We start from the raw sequence: 17,831 nt of genomic DNA, 5'->3' as shown, positions 1-17,831 counted from the left end.
TCAGGAATCCCAGTGACCTACACTTGACATAACCACAATAGCCTGGGTTCAGATGGAAAGCCGAAACAACCTTTGGCAAAAATTGCTTTGTTGTTCTCAGTTCAGCCCCATCTGCATGAAACACCAGATAAGGAGTCCAGCAAGATAAAGGACCCAACTCGGACACCCGCCTAGCCGATGCCAGAAGCACCACTGTCTTCCACGTGAGGTACTTTAATTCAGTCGACGCAAGCGGTTCAAACCAAGACGACTGCAGAAACTAAAAGACCACATCTAGGTCCCAGGGTGCTGTAGGCATCACAAAGGGGGGTTGAATCATTAGAACCGCTTGGAGAAAGGGTTTGTACTTTCAGAATGCCTGCCAATTTTCTTTGAAAGAAAATGGAAAGCACCAAAATCCATACCTTAAAAGGAGCCCAGACGTAGGCCCAGGTCCAAGCAGGAATTGCAGAAAACGGTCCATTTTAAAATCCGCAGAGCGAAAGGAATTAGTTTCACACCAGGCCACATACCTTTTCCAGATCTTATGGTAATGGGAAGCCATCACTGGTTTCTTTGACTGGGTCATGGTGGTAATGACAGAAGCATGAAGACCCTTCCAGGCTAAAATCTGCCTCAAACTCCAGGCCGTCAAGCGAAGCTGCCCTAAGTCCTGGTAAACAAAGGGCCCTTGAGTGAGTGAGTGAGCGAGCGAGTCGACCACGAGAGGTAGACCCCAAGGGGTCTCTAAGACCATGGCCTGAAGATCCGCGTTCCACACCCTTCGAGGTCATGCGTCCACTCCTTAGCTTCTAAACCTTTTAACACCCAACCTAGCAAGGGAATAGAAGGAAACAATTACACCAGGTTGTACTACAATTTGTCGTGCAGGTCCTGCTCTGTCGCCCCCTGCCGGTTGATTCAAGCAACCGTCGTCACATTGTCCGAGTGAATCTGAATCGCAAGGTTTGGCAACAGAGGGACAGCCTGCAGGAGCACATAATAAACTGCTTCCAAACAGTTGATGTGCAGTTATGACTCCCAACGGAGACCATTTTCCTTCCTTGTATTACCGCTCCCCAGCCGAGGAGACTGGCGTAAATCGTCAGAAGGACCCAATCCCGGATCCCGAACCGTCTGCATGCCAAAAGGTTTTGAGGGTGCTGCCACCATTGCAAGGACAGCCTTGCCTGTGATGATAGACTTATCCGCCTGTGCATCTGAAGGTGTGACTCAGACCACTTGGTCAAAAGGTCCAACTGGAACACCCGGGAGTGGAATCTCCTGAATTGGATCGCCTCAAAAAAGGCCACCATTTTTCTCAGCAGGTGGATGCAATGATGTACTGAAACCAGAACCGGTGTAAGGACCGCCACTACCAGCAGTAGAATGGCTACCGCCTTGTCCTCCGGCAGGAACACTTTCTGTTCCATTGTATCCAGAATCATCCCCAAGAACTGGAAACGTCTGGACAGTACTGGAACTGGTAATATCACCTGAGAATCCATCAGCTTTTGCACTGCTTGCCTGAGGGTAAGCTGATCCCCGCCACTGCCGGGAGCCCGGACCGAAAGTACCTCTGCGGCGGCAACCTGTCGAACTACAGCCTGTAGCCATGAAAAATAAGTCCCGACCCATGGACTGCGGCAGGAGGCCTCCCACACGTGGTTGAAGTGTGACAGCCATGCTCCCACCGCAAGTAGATCTTGTGGTGGGTGTAACCAGTAAAGCAAAGGGTTTTTAGGAAGCTGCGCTGGAGCTGCGGTCAGAAGGTGCAGAGGACCTAACCTTTCTGAACTTTACACGCGTGCCTCTTTTGGCATTGGAATCCCCCTGCGATCCTCCACACAGTTGTGTGGGAATACAAGCTGTGGTGACCCCCAATAAGCTGTGGTGACACAAGTGACTTGTGCAGTAGATGCAGGAGCAAACTTCGTGCTGCAAATCATACACATAACTTTCTAACATCTTAGGATTGTAACCACCCCACAACACACACACAAACCACCAGGGAGAGTCAGTGTGAAGTGTATAGAAGCTATGTGCATTATTTATAATGTGTGCCCGAGAAGCTTAACAAGCAAGTGGGGAAAGGACCCAGAGATACTGAGGGGACCAGCACACTCTTAACCTTAGCCCCCAGATTGAGGAGCTGGTTATCAGTAATAGAGGTACTTCTGTATTACCATTACGTAGAGAATACCAATACAACACTACGCTGGCTACGGAAACTACAGCTGTGCTAATACATAATGGTTCATATCCCCACAGACACGCATCCCCTCACGGGGCTCGGTGGCTCGCCACACTTTATAAAATTAACTCCACGCCCACGTGGATAATGGGGGTATCATGTGGATAGTGGGATATGATTGTGTTAGTGGGTGTTGTGTGTGTGCAGTGCATTATACTTACCTCTATGATGCCCCAGGCGCCAGCGTTCCCTCCTCCAGCACTCGGCTCCCTGCACTTGCGTCCGCCATGACAGTCCCCGGCGGCAGCAATGTATGCAATTAGTGTAGTGCTGCTGGGGGAGCAGGGAAACCATGTGATGCTCCCCCAGCGGCAGTACACTGAATTACATACATTGCTGCCGCCCCAGGACGCGTCTCCTCCGCCCACCCGCCGGGATCTCCCCCCTCTGCCCGGGCGCCGATGAAGCTCCGCCGCCAGCCTTTCAGCCCGCCAGGATCTCACCCCTCCGCCTGCCGATGAAGCTCTGCCGCCCGCCGCAAGTAAGTCAACCTAGCCTAAGGTACGTTGTCAGCGTAGCGTAGCCGGGCGCCCTGCTAACACATTAGTACCATAATAGATATCTATACACAGAGTATACATCTATACAAGTATGTGCAACAGCTAAAACACCCAAATTAACCTTTTTCAGCGCTATTTCACTTGCGGTCTCTGCTGCAGGTCTCTTCCACTCTGTCTAGAGACAGTCAGCACCGCTGAGGAGTGTCTGCTGCTGTATAATGGCGCCCACATAATGCAGGGAGAAGCAGGAAATTCACGCCCAGAGAGCTGGGTCCCCGCTCTGAGTAAGCCCCTCCCCTTACAATGGCGCTGGTGCTTTTACTAATCTTTATACTGGCGCTGTTGCTATAAGTAGCAAAACTTAACACATACCCTGGTGGTCCAGTGGCAGTGTACAGCATCCAGTGTGAGCGCGTCTTGTGCAAGGACACCGCCATCTTGCCGCAGAATAAACCGGGGTACCCCACTGATGGGACTCCTGGTAACACTCACCACTGACATCTTTGGACTGAGCCAGAGGTGTGTGGCAAGCTGGGGGTGTGAAGCGCTGCAGCGTCATACCCCCCACAACAAGCATTCTCTCAGGACAGTCCCGCAACTGGGACAGTTCGGTACCTTGAAAGGCCTGCAACTGTACTGCTCCCCAGGCTTCCCACAAAGCAGGGAGCTGTTAAAGCCCAAAACAGGCTCCCCAAAATAATAAACAAAATAAATGAAGAAAAACTCTCTCTGGAGCTTCCATGAAGTGCAGCCTCTCCAAAGGGACATTTTTCTAAACTGACTTTAGAGAGAGGAAGTAGAGGGGAGGAGCCAATACACCCACTATGAAGTTTTATGTGCCTGTCTCCTGCGGAGGACCTCTTGTTCCACAATGTATTGAGAATCCCAGTATCCCATATGGATGATAGAGAAATAGGATATGCTGCTTAGGGCCCATTCTCAGTATGCAAAATTGTACATGATTGTAACGATTTACTACAGTACAATATTGTATAACGTGTACACACTATGTGCGGTAAGATGCAGTACGGACGGTGTAATGGTTAGCATTACTGCCTCACAGCCCTGAGGTCATGGGTTCAATACCCACCATGGCCCAAACTGTGCAGAGTTTGTATATTCTCCCCGTACTTGCGTGGGTTTCCTCCGGGTACTCCGGTTTCCTCCCACAATCCAAAAATATACTGGTAGGTTAATTGGCTCCCAAAAAATTAACCCTAGAATGTCTGTGTGTACGTGTACATGTGGTAGGGAATATAGATTGTAAGCTCCACAGGGACTGATGTGAATGGTCAAATATCCTCTGTAAAGCGCTGCGGAATCTGTGCGCGCTATATAAGAAACTGCTAATAAATAAATAATAAATGCGCACTCCTGTACAACTTCTGAGACATATGCATGCAGGGCCGGTGCAAGGTTTCTCAGCACCCAAGGCAAACTGTTAACCCAACGGTTATAGGGAGGAGGGTAACGTGTGCGATGAATCCCAGGAATATCCCAGGTACCAGGGGAACTGCAAAGAGAAAAGGGCCCATGGCAGTACAGAACGGGTGCCAACTTAACAGCACGTCACACTTCTGTGACGGCAGATAAGAACCACTTGGCCCATCTAGTCTGCCCCTTTTTTAAACATGTTACCTCAAACCATATTTGATCCTTATTTTTTTGTAAGGATATCAATATGCCTATCCCAAGCATGTTTACATTGTACTACTGTATTTGCCTCTACCACCTCTGATGGTTGGCTATTCCACTTATCTACTACTCTTTCTGTGAAGTAATTCTTCCTCAAATTTCCCCTGAATCTTCCTCTCTCTCGTTTCAGTGCATGTCCTCGTGTTCTGCTGCTCCTCTTCCTGTGAAGAATGTCTCCCACCTGTACCTTCCTCCCTCTAGTGTCAGTGCATGTCCTCGTGTTCTGTTGCTCCTCTTCCTGTGAAGAATGTCTCCCACCTGTACCTTCCTCCCTCTAGTGTCAGTGCATGTCCTCCTGTTCTGCTGCTCCTCTTCCTGTGAAGAATGTCTCCCACCTGTACCTTGTTAAAGCCCTTGATATATTTGAAAGTTTCTATCATGTCCCCTCTTTCCCTTCTCTGCTTTATAGTATACATATTAGTATTTTAGTCTTTCCTGGTATGTTTTGTGATGTAGGCCTTGCACCATTTTAGTTGCCCTTCTTTGTACAGTCTCTAATGTATTTATATCCTTCTGGAGATATGGCCTCCAGAACTGAACACAATACTCTAGGTGAGGTCGTACCAATGACCTATACAGTGGCATTATTACTTCTTTCTTTCTACTGCGGATACCTCTCCCTATACAACCAAGCATCGGACTTGCCTTCTTCATTGCTTTGTTACATTGCCTACCTGCCTTTAGGTCTCCTGAATTAGTGACACCTAGATCCCTCTCTTCCTCAGTAGTTTCCATTATAGTGCCATTTATATTATATTTAGTCTTTGGATTTCTGAGACCCAAGTGCATGATTTTGCATTTTTTGGCATTAAACTGTAGTTGCTGTGCCCTTGACCATTCCTCTAATCTACCTAGATCCTCAATCATTTGTTTTACCCCTCCTGGTGTGTCTACCCTGTTGCACACCTTTGTGTCATCTGCAAAAAGGCACATTTTACCCTCAATTCCATTTGCAATATCACCAATAAAGATATTAAAAAGCACTGGTCCAAGTACAGATCCCTGGGGTACTCCACCTTTCCCTCCTTTGACTGTACTCCATTTACTACAACTCTGTTTTCTGTCCTGCAACCACGCTCTTATCCATTCAACTATCCTAAAATCCAATCCCAAGCTTTCAAGTTTATTTAACAGTCTGCGATGTGGGACAGTGTCAAAAGCCTTACTAAAGTCTAGATAAGCTACATCTACAGCCCCACCTTGATCTATTACTTTAGTCACCCAGTCAAAAAAGTCAATAAGATTTGTTTGACATGATCTTCCCCCAGTAAACCCATGCTGTTTTGGATCCTGTACATTCCTGGTTTTGAGATATTCTACAACTCTTTGTATTAATAGTGTTTTAATAAATTTCCCTATTACTGATGTAAGGCTCACTGGTCGATAGTTGCTTACCTCTTCCTTGCTTCCACTTTTGTGCAGTGGGACTACATTCAATGTTTTCCAGTCCTCTGGGATTACTCCAGTAGCTAGTGACTGGTTGAATAATTCTGTTATTGGTTTTACCAGCTCCCCTTTAAGCTCTTTTAGTATCCTTGGATGTATCCCATTTGGCCCCATTGATTTATCCACTTTCAGTTTTGAGAATTCTGTGAGGACTTTATCCTCTGTAAATGTACTTGTTTCTCCCTCAGTTTTCTGACTATACTTGCAATTTAACTGTGGCCCCTTGCCCTCTCTTTCAGCAGTGAATACTGAGCAGAAATAATTATTAATATTATCTGCTATTACAGTGTCCCCCTCAAGAAAACTTTCACTTTCTGTCTTTAGTCTTATTCCACTTTTTGTTTTTCTCCTTTCACTAATATACCTAAAAAAAAGTTTTCCCCCCTTTACCCCCTGACTGGGCCATTTTCTCTTCAGCCTGTGCTTTTGCACATCTGATTACCTTCTTAGCCTCCTTCTAATTAACAAGATACACCTTTGTCCTTCCTTGCAAGGAATTCAGCATGTCCCTACTTCTGGTGGAACTTGCAACAGGCAGCTCCCAGTTTACATCAGGTAGATTAAAGTCTCCCATGATTATCACCTCTCCTTTTAATTCCATTTTATTGATGTCCTACAATAGGCTCTTGTCTAGTTCCTCTTCCTGACCTGGTGGTCTGTAGATCACCCTATACGAAGAATCGCCTTCTCCCCTGTTTCTATGGTCACCCAAAGGGCCTCCGTTTCAATACTTTGTATTAAGGTAGTCTTTTTGCTTTTTTTCACATATTGCAACCACTCCTCCAATTCTTCCCATTCTGTCCTTCCTAAATAAAGTATATCCTGGTATAGCTATGTCCCAGTCATGATTTTCATTGCACCATGACTCTGTAATAGCCCCAATATCCAGTTCATCCCTTGTCATTATTGCAATTAGTTCTGGGATTTTATTTCCTAAGATCCTAGCATTTGCATACATAGCTCTTACAGTTATGTTTGTGCTTCTCCTGGTGCTAGCTATGTTCTTCTTTCTGCCTATATCTATTCGGTTTTGTCTATCGGCATTATCTTCTGCTGCAGTGGATAGGCTTCCTGTTCCATTTGCCTGCAGAGACAATACCTCTAGGTTGGTGGGGAGTGCAGTTGTATTTATTCTTATTTGGTTCACTGCCCCCGTCTGTTAGTTTAAATAGTTGCTGATGAAGCTTCCAAACTTCTCACTTAATAATCTCATTCCCCTTGAAGGTGGATGCAGGCCATCACTTTTATATAAGGCTCTGTCTTGCCAGGTAGCTTGACTTTGACCTAAATATCCAAATCTCTGCTCATTGCACCAATTCCTTAGCCAAACATTGAAGTTTCTGACACTCTGATTTCTATCTTCCCCTTGGTGTACTGGCAATACTTCTGAAAAAGTTACAGTGGTTGCCACCTGTTTTAGAGCATTTCCTAACTTTCTAAACACTTACTTACTTCGTGGGCAGATAAGCGACCATGGCATCTCTCTTTGTTAATCAGCTTAAGGCAGGGGAGGAGCAGAGTTAAAATAAGGAAAGAGCAAAGGACCCTTTTATCTGCTGTGTGTTCTGCTGTCCTCCAGGCAATTGCCTAAAGCTGCCTAAGGGTGGCGCCAGCCCTGCCTGCATGTAGGATTAATGGTGAAACATTATACAATATTGTACTGAACTAAATCATTATAATCGTCCACAATATTGCATCCTGCATATGCTCCCTATGTAAAGGCTTAGCAGTATGAGCAGAACAGAGGATTTAAGGCTGAATAAGTAACTCACCGCTGCGATGCTTAGCTCTCCCCTCCGGGCAGGGACACTGGGCTCCAGGAACGTGTACCAGCGACGGACATTGACAGCAGCTTTGTTGGTTTTCAGCTGTGTCTGCCAGGTGTTGCTTACTGCAGGAGGAGACGAGACAGTCAGTGCCCCGATGCCACAGACACAGGGATCATACCAGGGAACAAGAGACAGTCACTGCCCCGATGCCACAGGGATCGTACCAGGGAACAAGAGACAGTCACTGCCCCGATACCACAGCCACAGGGATCGTACCAGAGAACAAGAGGCCGTCACTGCCCCGATACCACCGACACAGGGATCATACCAGGGAACAAGAGACCCTCACTGCCCCGATACCACCGATACAGGGATCATACCAGGGAACAAGAGACCCTCACTGCCCCGATACCACCGATACAGGGATTGTACAGGGAACAAGAGACAGTCACTGCTCCGATACCACAGTGATCGTACCAGGGAACAAGAGACAGTCACTGCCCCGATGCCACAGGGAACAAAAGACAGTCACTGCCCCGATACCACAGCCACAGGGATCGTACCAGGGAACAAGAGACCGTCACTGCCCCGATGCCACAGGGAACAAAAGACAGTCACTGCCCCGATACCACAGCCACAGGGATCGTACCAGGGAACTAGAGACAGTCACTGCCCCGATACCACCAACACAGGGGTCATACCAGGGAACAAGAGACCCTCACTGCCCTGATACCACCGATACAGTGATTGTACCAGGGAACAAGAGACAGTCACTGCCCCGATGCCACAGGGATCGTACCAGGGAACAAGAGACAGTCACTGCCCCGATGCCACAGACACAGGGATCGTTCCAGGGAACAAGTCACTTATGGGACAGAACTAGGACTAGAATACCTGGTATAGCCGCCTGTTAGGCCCATACACACTGGCGATTCTGAGCTAACAGCAGTTCAGTTTTGCCGTTTGAGCCCAGTGTGTACAACTTTGTCTGGTATTACCAGCACATGAGCGACAGGGAGGGGGGGGGGGGGGGGGGGACTTTCTATAGCGTCCTGCTATGGAAAATCGCCCAAGTGTATATGGGCCTTTAGTCAATGAACGTATTCTGCCTGCTGGGGGCTCTTCAGTGCAAGCTAGGGGTTTCAGCATGAGGATATACTGAATATAGTTACCATATACATTATTATTTGTATTTATTTAATTCAGTTCATTTAGGAAATAACAGGCAAAGTAAAATGAGGTGTTTTATTTAATGTTCCTATGAACCCGCATAGAGTAACACAAGCATATTACACGTGTGGTGCACATTGTGTAAGTGATGACATACAGGTGGGTTTACACCCTGGGAACATTGTACCTGCCAAGGTGGAGACGACACTGATGTCTGCGAGGGTCAGGGAATCTCCCACCAAGTAGGTCCGCAAGGAGAGGCCGTGGTTCAGCTCTTGGAGCGCAGCAGAAAACGTGGTCTGGTCTAGTAGCCGGGTTTGGCTAAACTCCATCCAGTGGCTGATCTGAAAGAGAACACTCCCCTCCGTTATCACACATAACATCTAAACATTTACTGGGATGTAACCACGGTGACAGAGCCCGGATACCCGCACAGCGTCATGTCACATGATCTGTGATTTTCTGTCATGTGTGATTTTGGCGGGAGAAAAAATGTAAATAATGGCAATAATGGTCCCCCCTCCTGAGCATAACCAGCCCAGGGCTCAAAGAGCCGGTCCTGGTTTCATAAAGTTACAGAGCAAAACAAATAGGGGTCCCCAGGATTTTATAAAACCAGCACCAGGCTCAAGGGCCGGTCCTGGTTCCCCAAATACTGGGGACAAAATGAGTATTTCAAGAACCAGCACCGGGCCCAACCAGCCAGCAGGGTAATGCCACAGCTGGGGAAAGACTTTCTATACGCAAGATGGCAGCCGACAGGAACCCGAACAGAGATACACTAATCAGAAGAACCGAGAGGAGCAAGATGGAGAATTATACAACTGAAGAAGGTGTACCAAGATGGCCAGGAACTTTAACGGAACCCACATCGCTTCCGGGAGGGGAAGAAACCGCAGAGCCGCATATCATCAGCCCGATGTGACACTTCCGGTGGTGGGCGGAACCCCGCACCCGGGAATATGTATATCCAGTAGAAAGTTATGAGGACAATAGGAGCACATATTTTCTATACAGATGACCAATTAGCCCGCAGGTGACGGGAATGGTGTTAATAGGAGGGCTATTTAAACCTGGTCCTGAGAAGTCACTGGTATCTTGAAAAAGACCTCACACTGGAGGTCAAAACGCGTTGGCAGGGCCTTTTTAGGAGCAGCATTTCTTATCTGGGTGAACTGACAGCTACCAGAGGGACCATTCACGGGGCCCCATTGAATTCACCATCTGGACCCCTGGAGCGTCAGCTAGCCTGAGATTGGATATTGAGCTCATGTTTTTAGTTTTACAAGTATTCAATAAAGGATCCATATATATTTTATTTTTGACAGTCTTGGCTTCATTTTCCAGAGAAAAGACCACCCGATACGCTTCTTTCGGAATGCAGTTTAAATCCCGGCGGTCGGGATCCCGACGCCGGAATCCCGACAGTTTCTCCCTCCGTGGGTGTCCACGACACCCCTGGAGGGAGAATAAATTAGCGTGGCGAGCGCAGCGAGCCCGCAAGGGGGGGGGGCGATCCACGTCCCCCCCCTTGTCAGGATTTTGGCGTCAGGATTTTGAACGCCGGGATTTCATACTGAATCCCTTCTTTCAAGTCAAAAGAGAGTGAGTAATCTGAAAGGGGGAATCCCCGATTCTATCAAATATCCATACAGAATAAGAGGGTCGTTTGATGTTACTGCAATAATCTCTCAATAGTGTGAGTGCTTTCAGAGCACTTTGTTTTTTTGTCTTTCATATTCGACAACCAGATCTACAACAGATGTTGACTCAGACATAAGCCCATTAACAGGGGAGTTACATCTTTCCTTATTTATTATTGCATACAGAGCCTATACATTCAAACTCACCTTTTGTTGATTGAAGATCGGTCCCCTTGTCCAGCAGAATCCACGGGGCTGTACCTGTGGAAGCAAATTATACTCACCACGCTGATCTTCGGGGGTTCTCCGGACCACAGCAATGCTGTCTGGTATCTGGGGGCGGGTTTGTTTACATCTGGAGCTCCACCCCAGACCGGGACTTAGCCTCGCCAGCCAATCATGGTCCAGGAAAAAACCCCAGCTGTGGTACTACCCTGCTGGCTGGTTGGGCCCAGTGCTGGTTCTTGAAATACAGGGGACCCCTACTCATTTTGTCCCCCGTATTTTAGGAACCAGGACCAGCCCTTGAGCCTGGTGTTGGTTTTATAAAATCCTGGGGACCCCTATTTGTTTTGCCGTGTGATTTTACAAAATCAGGACCAGCTCTTTCAGCCCGGTGCTGGTTATGCCCAGGAGGGGGGACCCCACGCCGTTTTTTTTTTGTTTGTTTTTTGTGTGCGTTAACTCTTTTTACACCAGAACCATGCACAGATCACAATGATCTGTGCATGTTTCAGACAAATTCGCCAGTCAGAACCTGGTCTATTTGTTTGGTGATCATTAGTAATAAAACACATCCGGATGTGATTTTTAGTTTTACTAGTCTGTATGACTACTATAAATAAACGTACTACAGGTTGAGTATCCCGTATCCAAAATGCTCGGGACCAGGAGAATTTTGGATAACGGATTATTCCGTAATTTGGAATATTTTAATATTTCAATTATGTATTTTGAAGCATCTTGCATGTATGCTGTATAAACACATAAAATACACACAAATATATTTTATTACCACATAAAATACACACAAATATATTTTATTTGTTCGAAAAACAAGGTTTCAAAACATGAAACAAAATTTGTGTACTATCTCAGATATAGAATTTGAATGCCAAGCATTCATTGTCTTGCACATATATAGTGCCAGTTACATATCATGTCCCCAGTGATGCTGTTACAAATGTCCCCAGTGAGTTTTTAGCAAAAAAAATATTTTTTTTTCACTTTCTGGAATGTATGGTTTTCGGAATAATTCGGATAACGGATACTCGGATACGGGATACTCAACCTGTACTACGATGTTTCAAGAGGAGAAAGGAGTAGGCCATAGAAATACTCTTTGTATATTTGTACAAGGCCTGGACGTCTCTCTAGATTCTAAGCACCTGTGTAAGAATGGGGGAACCTCGGATAAAGGTTTCACCACTTAGACGGGGTTCTACCGGACGCGGTATGCTGTATAAAGGCCAATCACAAAGGATCAGCAGACTACCTGCAGCCATAGTGGAATAGGTGACAGTTGGGAAGCAAAAACACTTAAGATTAGGAAAAGCGAGGCCCCCATCCATTCTAGTTCTCGTAAGCTCATCAAACAGAATTTTGGGGCGTTTGTTCGCCCATATTGAAGAGGAGACCAAACTAATCAATTTCCGAAAAAAACTATAAGGGATATAAAGCGGGGATTGCAGCACCACACAGAATTTTCGGCTGTACCACCATTTTAATTAGATTGACTCTTCCTGTAACTAAGTGGAAGTTTACACCAGGTTTTAGTTCTATCTTGGAGATCGGGGAGAAGATTCGTTAGGAGGAAATCTGTATGAACATTAGTTATGATAATGCCTAAATCATAGTGGGAGGGGAATTTCGGGATTACAGGTGGAGAGCCCCTCAGTGGCATAATGAAGTATTTGGTCCAGATGATCTCAAGCCCCGAAAATCTACCAAAAGTTTCTATAACCCTTAGAACCACTGGCATAGCGTGCCCATAATCCTGAAGGAAAAGTAGGAGGTTGTCCGCATATAATGCAACGGTGTCCATCCTCTGACCGATCTGAAGTCCCACACTATCTGGGGCTCTATCCCCACGGCAAATAGGGCTGGGGAAAGTGGACATCCCTGTCTAGTTCCTCTGGACAGAGACAATGAAGACTCTTCAACGGCTGAAATGCGAGTCTCCACCTCTCCCACTCTCTTATAGGTTGTACATCCTGGCGTATCGGGGAGATGTCACATTGGACCGTTTCTCACGGCTAGCCTCCGGGACCTGTTGCAGATTAGCTGGGGTTGGAGGGACAATGTTAGAGACCTGAGAGGTGTCAGTCAGCCTGATCAGGGAGTCCCCCTGAAGTGGAGGGTGCAGATTTTGAGGTGGTGGGCTCCTGGAGGTTTGTTGGCGCTTCCCCAATATGAGTAGGAGTTGAGCACTGAAGAGCAAAGGAGCGAGTGGTACTGAAAGTATTGTACAGCACAGAGCAGTCGGCCCAGTGGTAGCAGGGCATAAAGCAGTTCCGACAAGATCACCTCAGCAGATCAAACACCGGCTCTCGCCCCCATCACTAACATACAGGAACAGGTCTAGACGAGTGCAGCATTGTACTGCTCTGATAAGTGTTCTCTAATCGGTCACATACAGTGATATTCATCCATGTGTGCTCATACAATACGTTCTATAAATATACACAGAGACCCAGCCAAGGGCTTCTGGGGACACATTGCATTGGTGAGGGACCTGCCAGAGAGATCCAGTTACACAGCCAGCAGCAGACGTGGCAGGAGCAGCTGTATATCCCACGGATAGTGAGCAACAGCCATATGCTGCTGGGACAGATGCATGCTGGGGCTGAGATATTGCACCTCTTACATAGGTCACTAGATCAGACCCCAGACCAGGGGCACAGGTGGGTGCATTCCTTCCAGACACATGGGGTCTTATTCAGAATCGGTCACAATGACGACGCAGCCGTATTACAGACATGTCACATATTTAAGAGACACTGAAAAAATATTTTATTGATGGAAATTAGATTTTTTCTTTATTTGGGTGGATTTGTTCTTACGATCCCATTAAACTCCCTGTCTACCACGTAACATTCAGACTCTCTTACCTCTGTCTGCTCCAATAGATTTGAGCCATACAATCCAGTCTGTGGGGCGAGTCTGGCCAAGTATCGGATGATGGAGTTCACATCAGTGAAAGAGACCCCTCTGTAAGATACAGGAGCATTGAACATCTGTAACATCTGTCTGCTTCATATATTGATACAGTACCGCTACTATTAGGTGTGATGGTTGTGTCTGTACATTATTTGGGAGATATATACTGCTGGGGACAGTGTATAGAGATCCTTCTGTAAGATGCAGGAGCATCGGACATCTGTCTGCTTCATATACTGATACAGTACAGCTACCATTAGGTGTGATATTGTGTATGTACATTATTTGGGAGATATATACTGCTGGGGACAGTGTATAGAGATCCCTCTGTAAGATACAGGAGCATCGGACATCTGTAACATCGATGTGCTTCATATACTGATACAGTACCGCTACTATTAGGTGTGATGGTTGTGTCTGTACATTATTTGGGAGATATATACTGCTGGGGACAGTGTATAGAGATCCCTCTGTAAGATACAGGAGCATCGGACATCTGTAACATCGATGTGCGTCATATACTGATACAGTACCACTACTATTAGGTGTGATGGTTGTGTATGTACATTATTTGGGAGATATATACTGCTGGGGACAGTGTATAGAGATCCCTCTGTAAGATACAGGAGCATTGAACATCTGTAACATCTGTCTGCTTCATATATTGATACAGTACCGCTACTATTAGGTGTGATGGTTGTGTCTGTACATTATTTGGGAGATATATACTGCTGGGGACAGTGTATAGAGATCCCTCTGTAAGATGCAGGAGCATCGGACATCTGTAACATCTGTCTGCTTAATATACTGATACAGTACCGCTACTATTAGGTGTGATGGTTGTGTCTGTACATTATTTGGGAGATATATACTGCTGGGGACAGTGTATAGAGATCCCTCTGTAAGATACAGGAGCATCGGACATCTGTAACATCGATGTGCTTCATATACTGATACAGTACCGCTACTATTAGGTGTGATGGTTGTGTCTGTACATTATTTGGGAGATATATACTGCTGGGGACAGTGTATAGAGATCCCTCTGTAAGATACAGGAGCATCGGACATCTGTAACATCGATGTGCTTCATATACTGATACAGTACCGCTACTATTAGGTGTGATGGTTATGTCTGTACATTATTTGGGAGATATATACTGCTGGGGACAGTGTATAGAGATCCCTCTGTAAGATACAGGAGCATCGGACATCTGTAACATCGATGTGCTTCATATACTGATACAGTACCGCTACTATTAGGTGTGATGGTTGTGTCTGTACATTATTTGGGAGATATATACTGCTGGGGACAGTGTATAGAGATCCCTCTGTAAGATACAGGAGCATCGGACATCTGTAACATCTGTCTGCTTCATATACTGATACAGTACCGCTACTATTAGGTGTGATGGTTGTGTCTGTACATTATTTGGGAGATATACTGTATACTGCTGGGGACAGTGTATAGAGACTCCTCTGTAAGATACAGGAGCATCGGACATCTGTAACATCGATGTGCTTCATATACTGATACAGTACCGCTACTATTAGGTGTGATGATACAGTATCGCTACTATTAGGTGTGATGGTTGTGTCTGTACATTATTTGGTCAGATATACTGTATACTGCTAGGGACGGTGTATAGAGATCCCTCTAAGATACAGGAGCATCGGACATCTGTAACATCGATGTGCTTCATATACTGATACAGTACCGCTACTATTAGGTGTGATGGTTGTGTCTGTACATTATTTGGGAGATATACTGTATACTGCTGGGGACGGTGTATAGAGACTCCTCTGTAAGATACAGGAGCATCGGACATCTGTAACATCTGTCTGCTTCATATACTGATACAGTACCGCTACTATTAGGTGTGATGGTTATGTCTGTACATTATTTGGGAGATATATACTGCTGGGGACAGTGTATAGAGACTCCTCTGTAAGATACAGGAGCATCGGACATCTGTAACATCTGTCTGCTTCATATACTGATACAGTACCGCTACTATTAGGTGTGATGGTTATGTCTGTACATTATTTGGGAGATATATACTGCTGGGGACAGTGTATAGAGATCCCTCTAAGATACAGGAGCATCGGACATCTGTAACATCGATGTGCTTCATATACTGATACAGTACCACTACTATTAGGTGTGATGGTTGTGTCTGTACATTATTTGGGAGATATACTGTATACTGCTGGGGACGGTGTATAGAGATCCCTCTGTAAGATACAGGAGCATCGGACATCTGTAACATCGATGTGCTTCATATACTGATACAGTACCACTACTATTAGGTGTGATGGTTGTGTCTGCACATTATTAGGGAGATATATACTGCTGTGGACGGTGTATAGAGACCCCTCTGTAGGATACAGGAGCATCGGACATCGGTCTGCTTCATATATTGATATGGTACAGCTACTATTAGGTGTGATATTGTGTCTGTACATTTGGGAGATATATACTGCTGTGGACGGTGTATAGAGACCCCTCTGTAGGATACAGGAGCATCGGACAGAAGTCTGCTTCATATATTGATACAGTACAGCTACCATTAGGTGTGATATTGTGTATGTACATTATTAGGGAGATATATACTGCTGTGGACGGTGTATAGAGATCCCTCTGTAGGATACAGGAGCATCGGACATCGGTCTGCTTCATATATTGATATGGTACAGCTACTATTAGGTGTGATATTGTGTCTGTACATTATTAGGGAGATATATACTGCTGGGGACGGTGTATAGAGATCCCTCTGTAGGATACAGGAGCATCGGACATCTTGGCAGTGCGGTCACACCTATCAGTCCGGCCTTTTACCGTAGCCCGCCTACATTTCCTTCAGCCTGGGTAACAGCTATTCAGGGATAGGTGTACATGGGCACATCTGTAGTAGTGCAGCCCATGGTACGGACACGGCTACTCTCGGACCTGTATATAGAACCAGAACACTCACTCTGACACCCGCAGGACAGTCTCCTTTCCATCCTCCACGCTGACCGCCACTTGGTCTTTTAGATGCTCCACAGTCCACAAGATTGCTGTAAAACCAGAGAGAAGAAGTACTGTAACATAACTGACACTTAGAATGCCGGGCGTATGCTATCACTGGGGACTACCTGCTACACAGACACAGCGATCGTGGACATCACATGCTGGGAAGTGTTATCACACAGTAATGGAGCTCTGGGCTAGGATTCACCACTCACAAATGTTACATCTGCCCCCCCTGCAGCGCAGCATGGTGTTACCCAAGTGCTCAGTTACTGGCTGCAACTGTATATATAGCCCACACATGCTGGGAAGTGTTATCACACAGTAATGTAGCTCTGGAGTAGGCCAAGCTTCTCCCACATGTTACATCTGCCCCCCTGCAGCGCAGCATGGTGTTACCCAAGTGCTCAGTTACTGGCTGCAACTGTATATATAGCCCACAGGGATGCAGTTTAAATCCTGGCGGTCGGGATCCCGGCGTTCAAAATCCCGACGCCGGAATACCGAACGCCGAAATCCCGACACTTTCTCCCCCCGTGGGTGTCCATGACACCCTCGGAGGGAGAATAAATTAGTGTGCCGAGCGTAGCGAGTATCCCCACCATGTGCTATATATACAGGGCAGTATGGACGGTGTAATGGTGTACACATGGTGGGAATATATAACACATGGTGGGAATAGAACCCATGACCTCAGCGCTGTGAGGCAGTAATGTAACCATTGCACCATCCGTACTGCCCCATATATATAACACATGGTGTGGATAGAACCCATGACCTCAGTGCTGTGAGGCAGTAATGTAACCATTACACCATCCGTACTGCCCGTATATATAACACATGGTGGGGATAGAACCCATGACCTCAGTGCTGTGAGGCAGTAATGTAACCATTACACCATCCGTACTGCCCCGTATATATAACACATGGTGGGGATAGAACCCATGACCTCAGCGCTGTGAGGCAGTAATGCTAACCATTACACCGTCCGTACTGCCCCGTATATATAACACATGGTGGGGATAGAACCCATGACCTCAGTGCTGTGAGGCAGTAATGTAACCATTACACCATCCGTACTGCCCCGTATATATAACACATGGTGGGGATAGAACCCATGACCTCCGTGCTGTGAGGCAGTAATGTAACCATTACACCATCCGTACTGCCCCGTATATATAACACATGGTGGGAATAGAACCCATG

At 46.3% G+C, this 17,831-nt stretch overlaps 1 protein-coding gene across 4 annotated transcripts in view; it reads right to left on the bottom strand.

Moving 5' to 3' along the window:
• The window catches only part of EPRS1 (glutamyl-prolyl-tRNA synthetase 1), a 260,057-nt gene that overhangs the window by 218,854 nt on the left and 23,372 nt on the right, over nucleotides 1-17,831 (bottom strand). For all 4 annotated transcript variants that reach the window (XM_083175138.1, XM_083175140.1, XM_083175139.1 and 1 more), the window contains exons 2-5: nucleotides 16,588-16,672; nucleotides 13,567-13,666; nucleotides 9,001-9,157; nucleotides 7,647-7,765 (exon numbers count right to left, since the gene is read on the bottom strand). In XM_083175138.1, coding sequence (XP_083031264.1) covers nucleotides 7,647-7,765; nucleotides 9,001-9,157; nucleotides 13,567-13,666; nucleotides 16,588-16,672 — 461 coding nt within the window. The remainder of the gene's footprint in view (nucleotides 1-7,646; nucleotides 7,766-9,000; nucleotides 9,158-13,566; nucleotides 13,667-16,587; nucleotides 16,673-17,831) is intronic.

This window comes from Crinia signifera, chromosome 3, assembly GCF_055691185.1.
Source record: "Crinia signifera chromosome 3, ASM5569118v1, whole genome shotgun sequence".
NCBI classification, from domain to species: Eukaryota; Metazoa; Chordata; class Amphibia; order Anura; family Myobatrachidae; genus Crinia; species Crinia signifera.
Note: the sequence above shows the minus strand (reverse complement) of the source record. Positions and strands in the feature narration are given on the sequence as shown.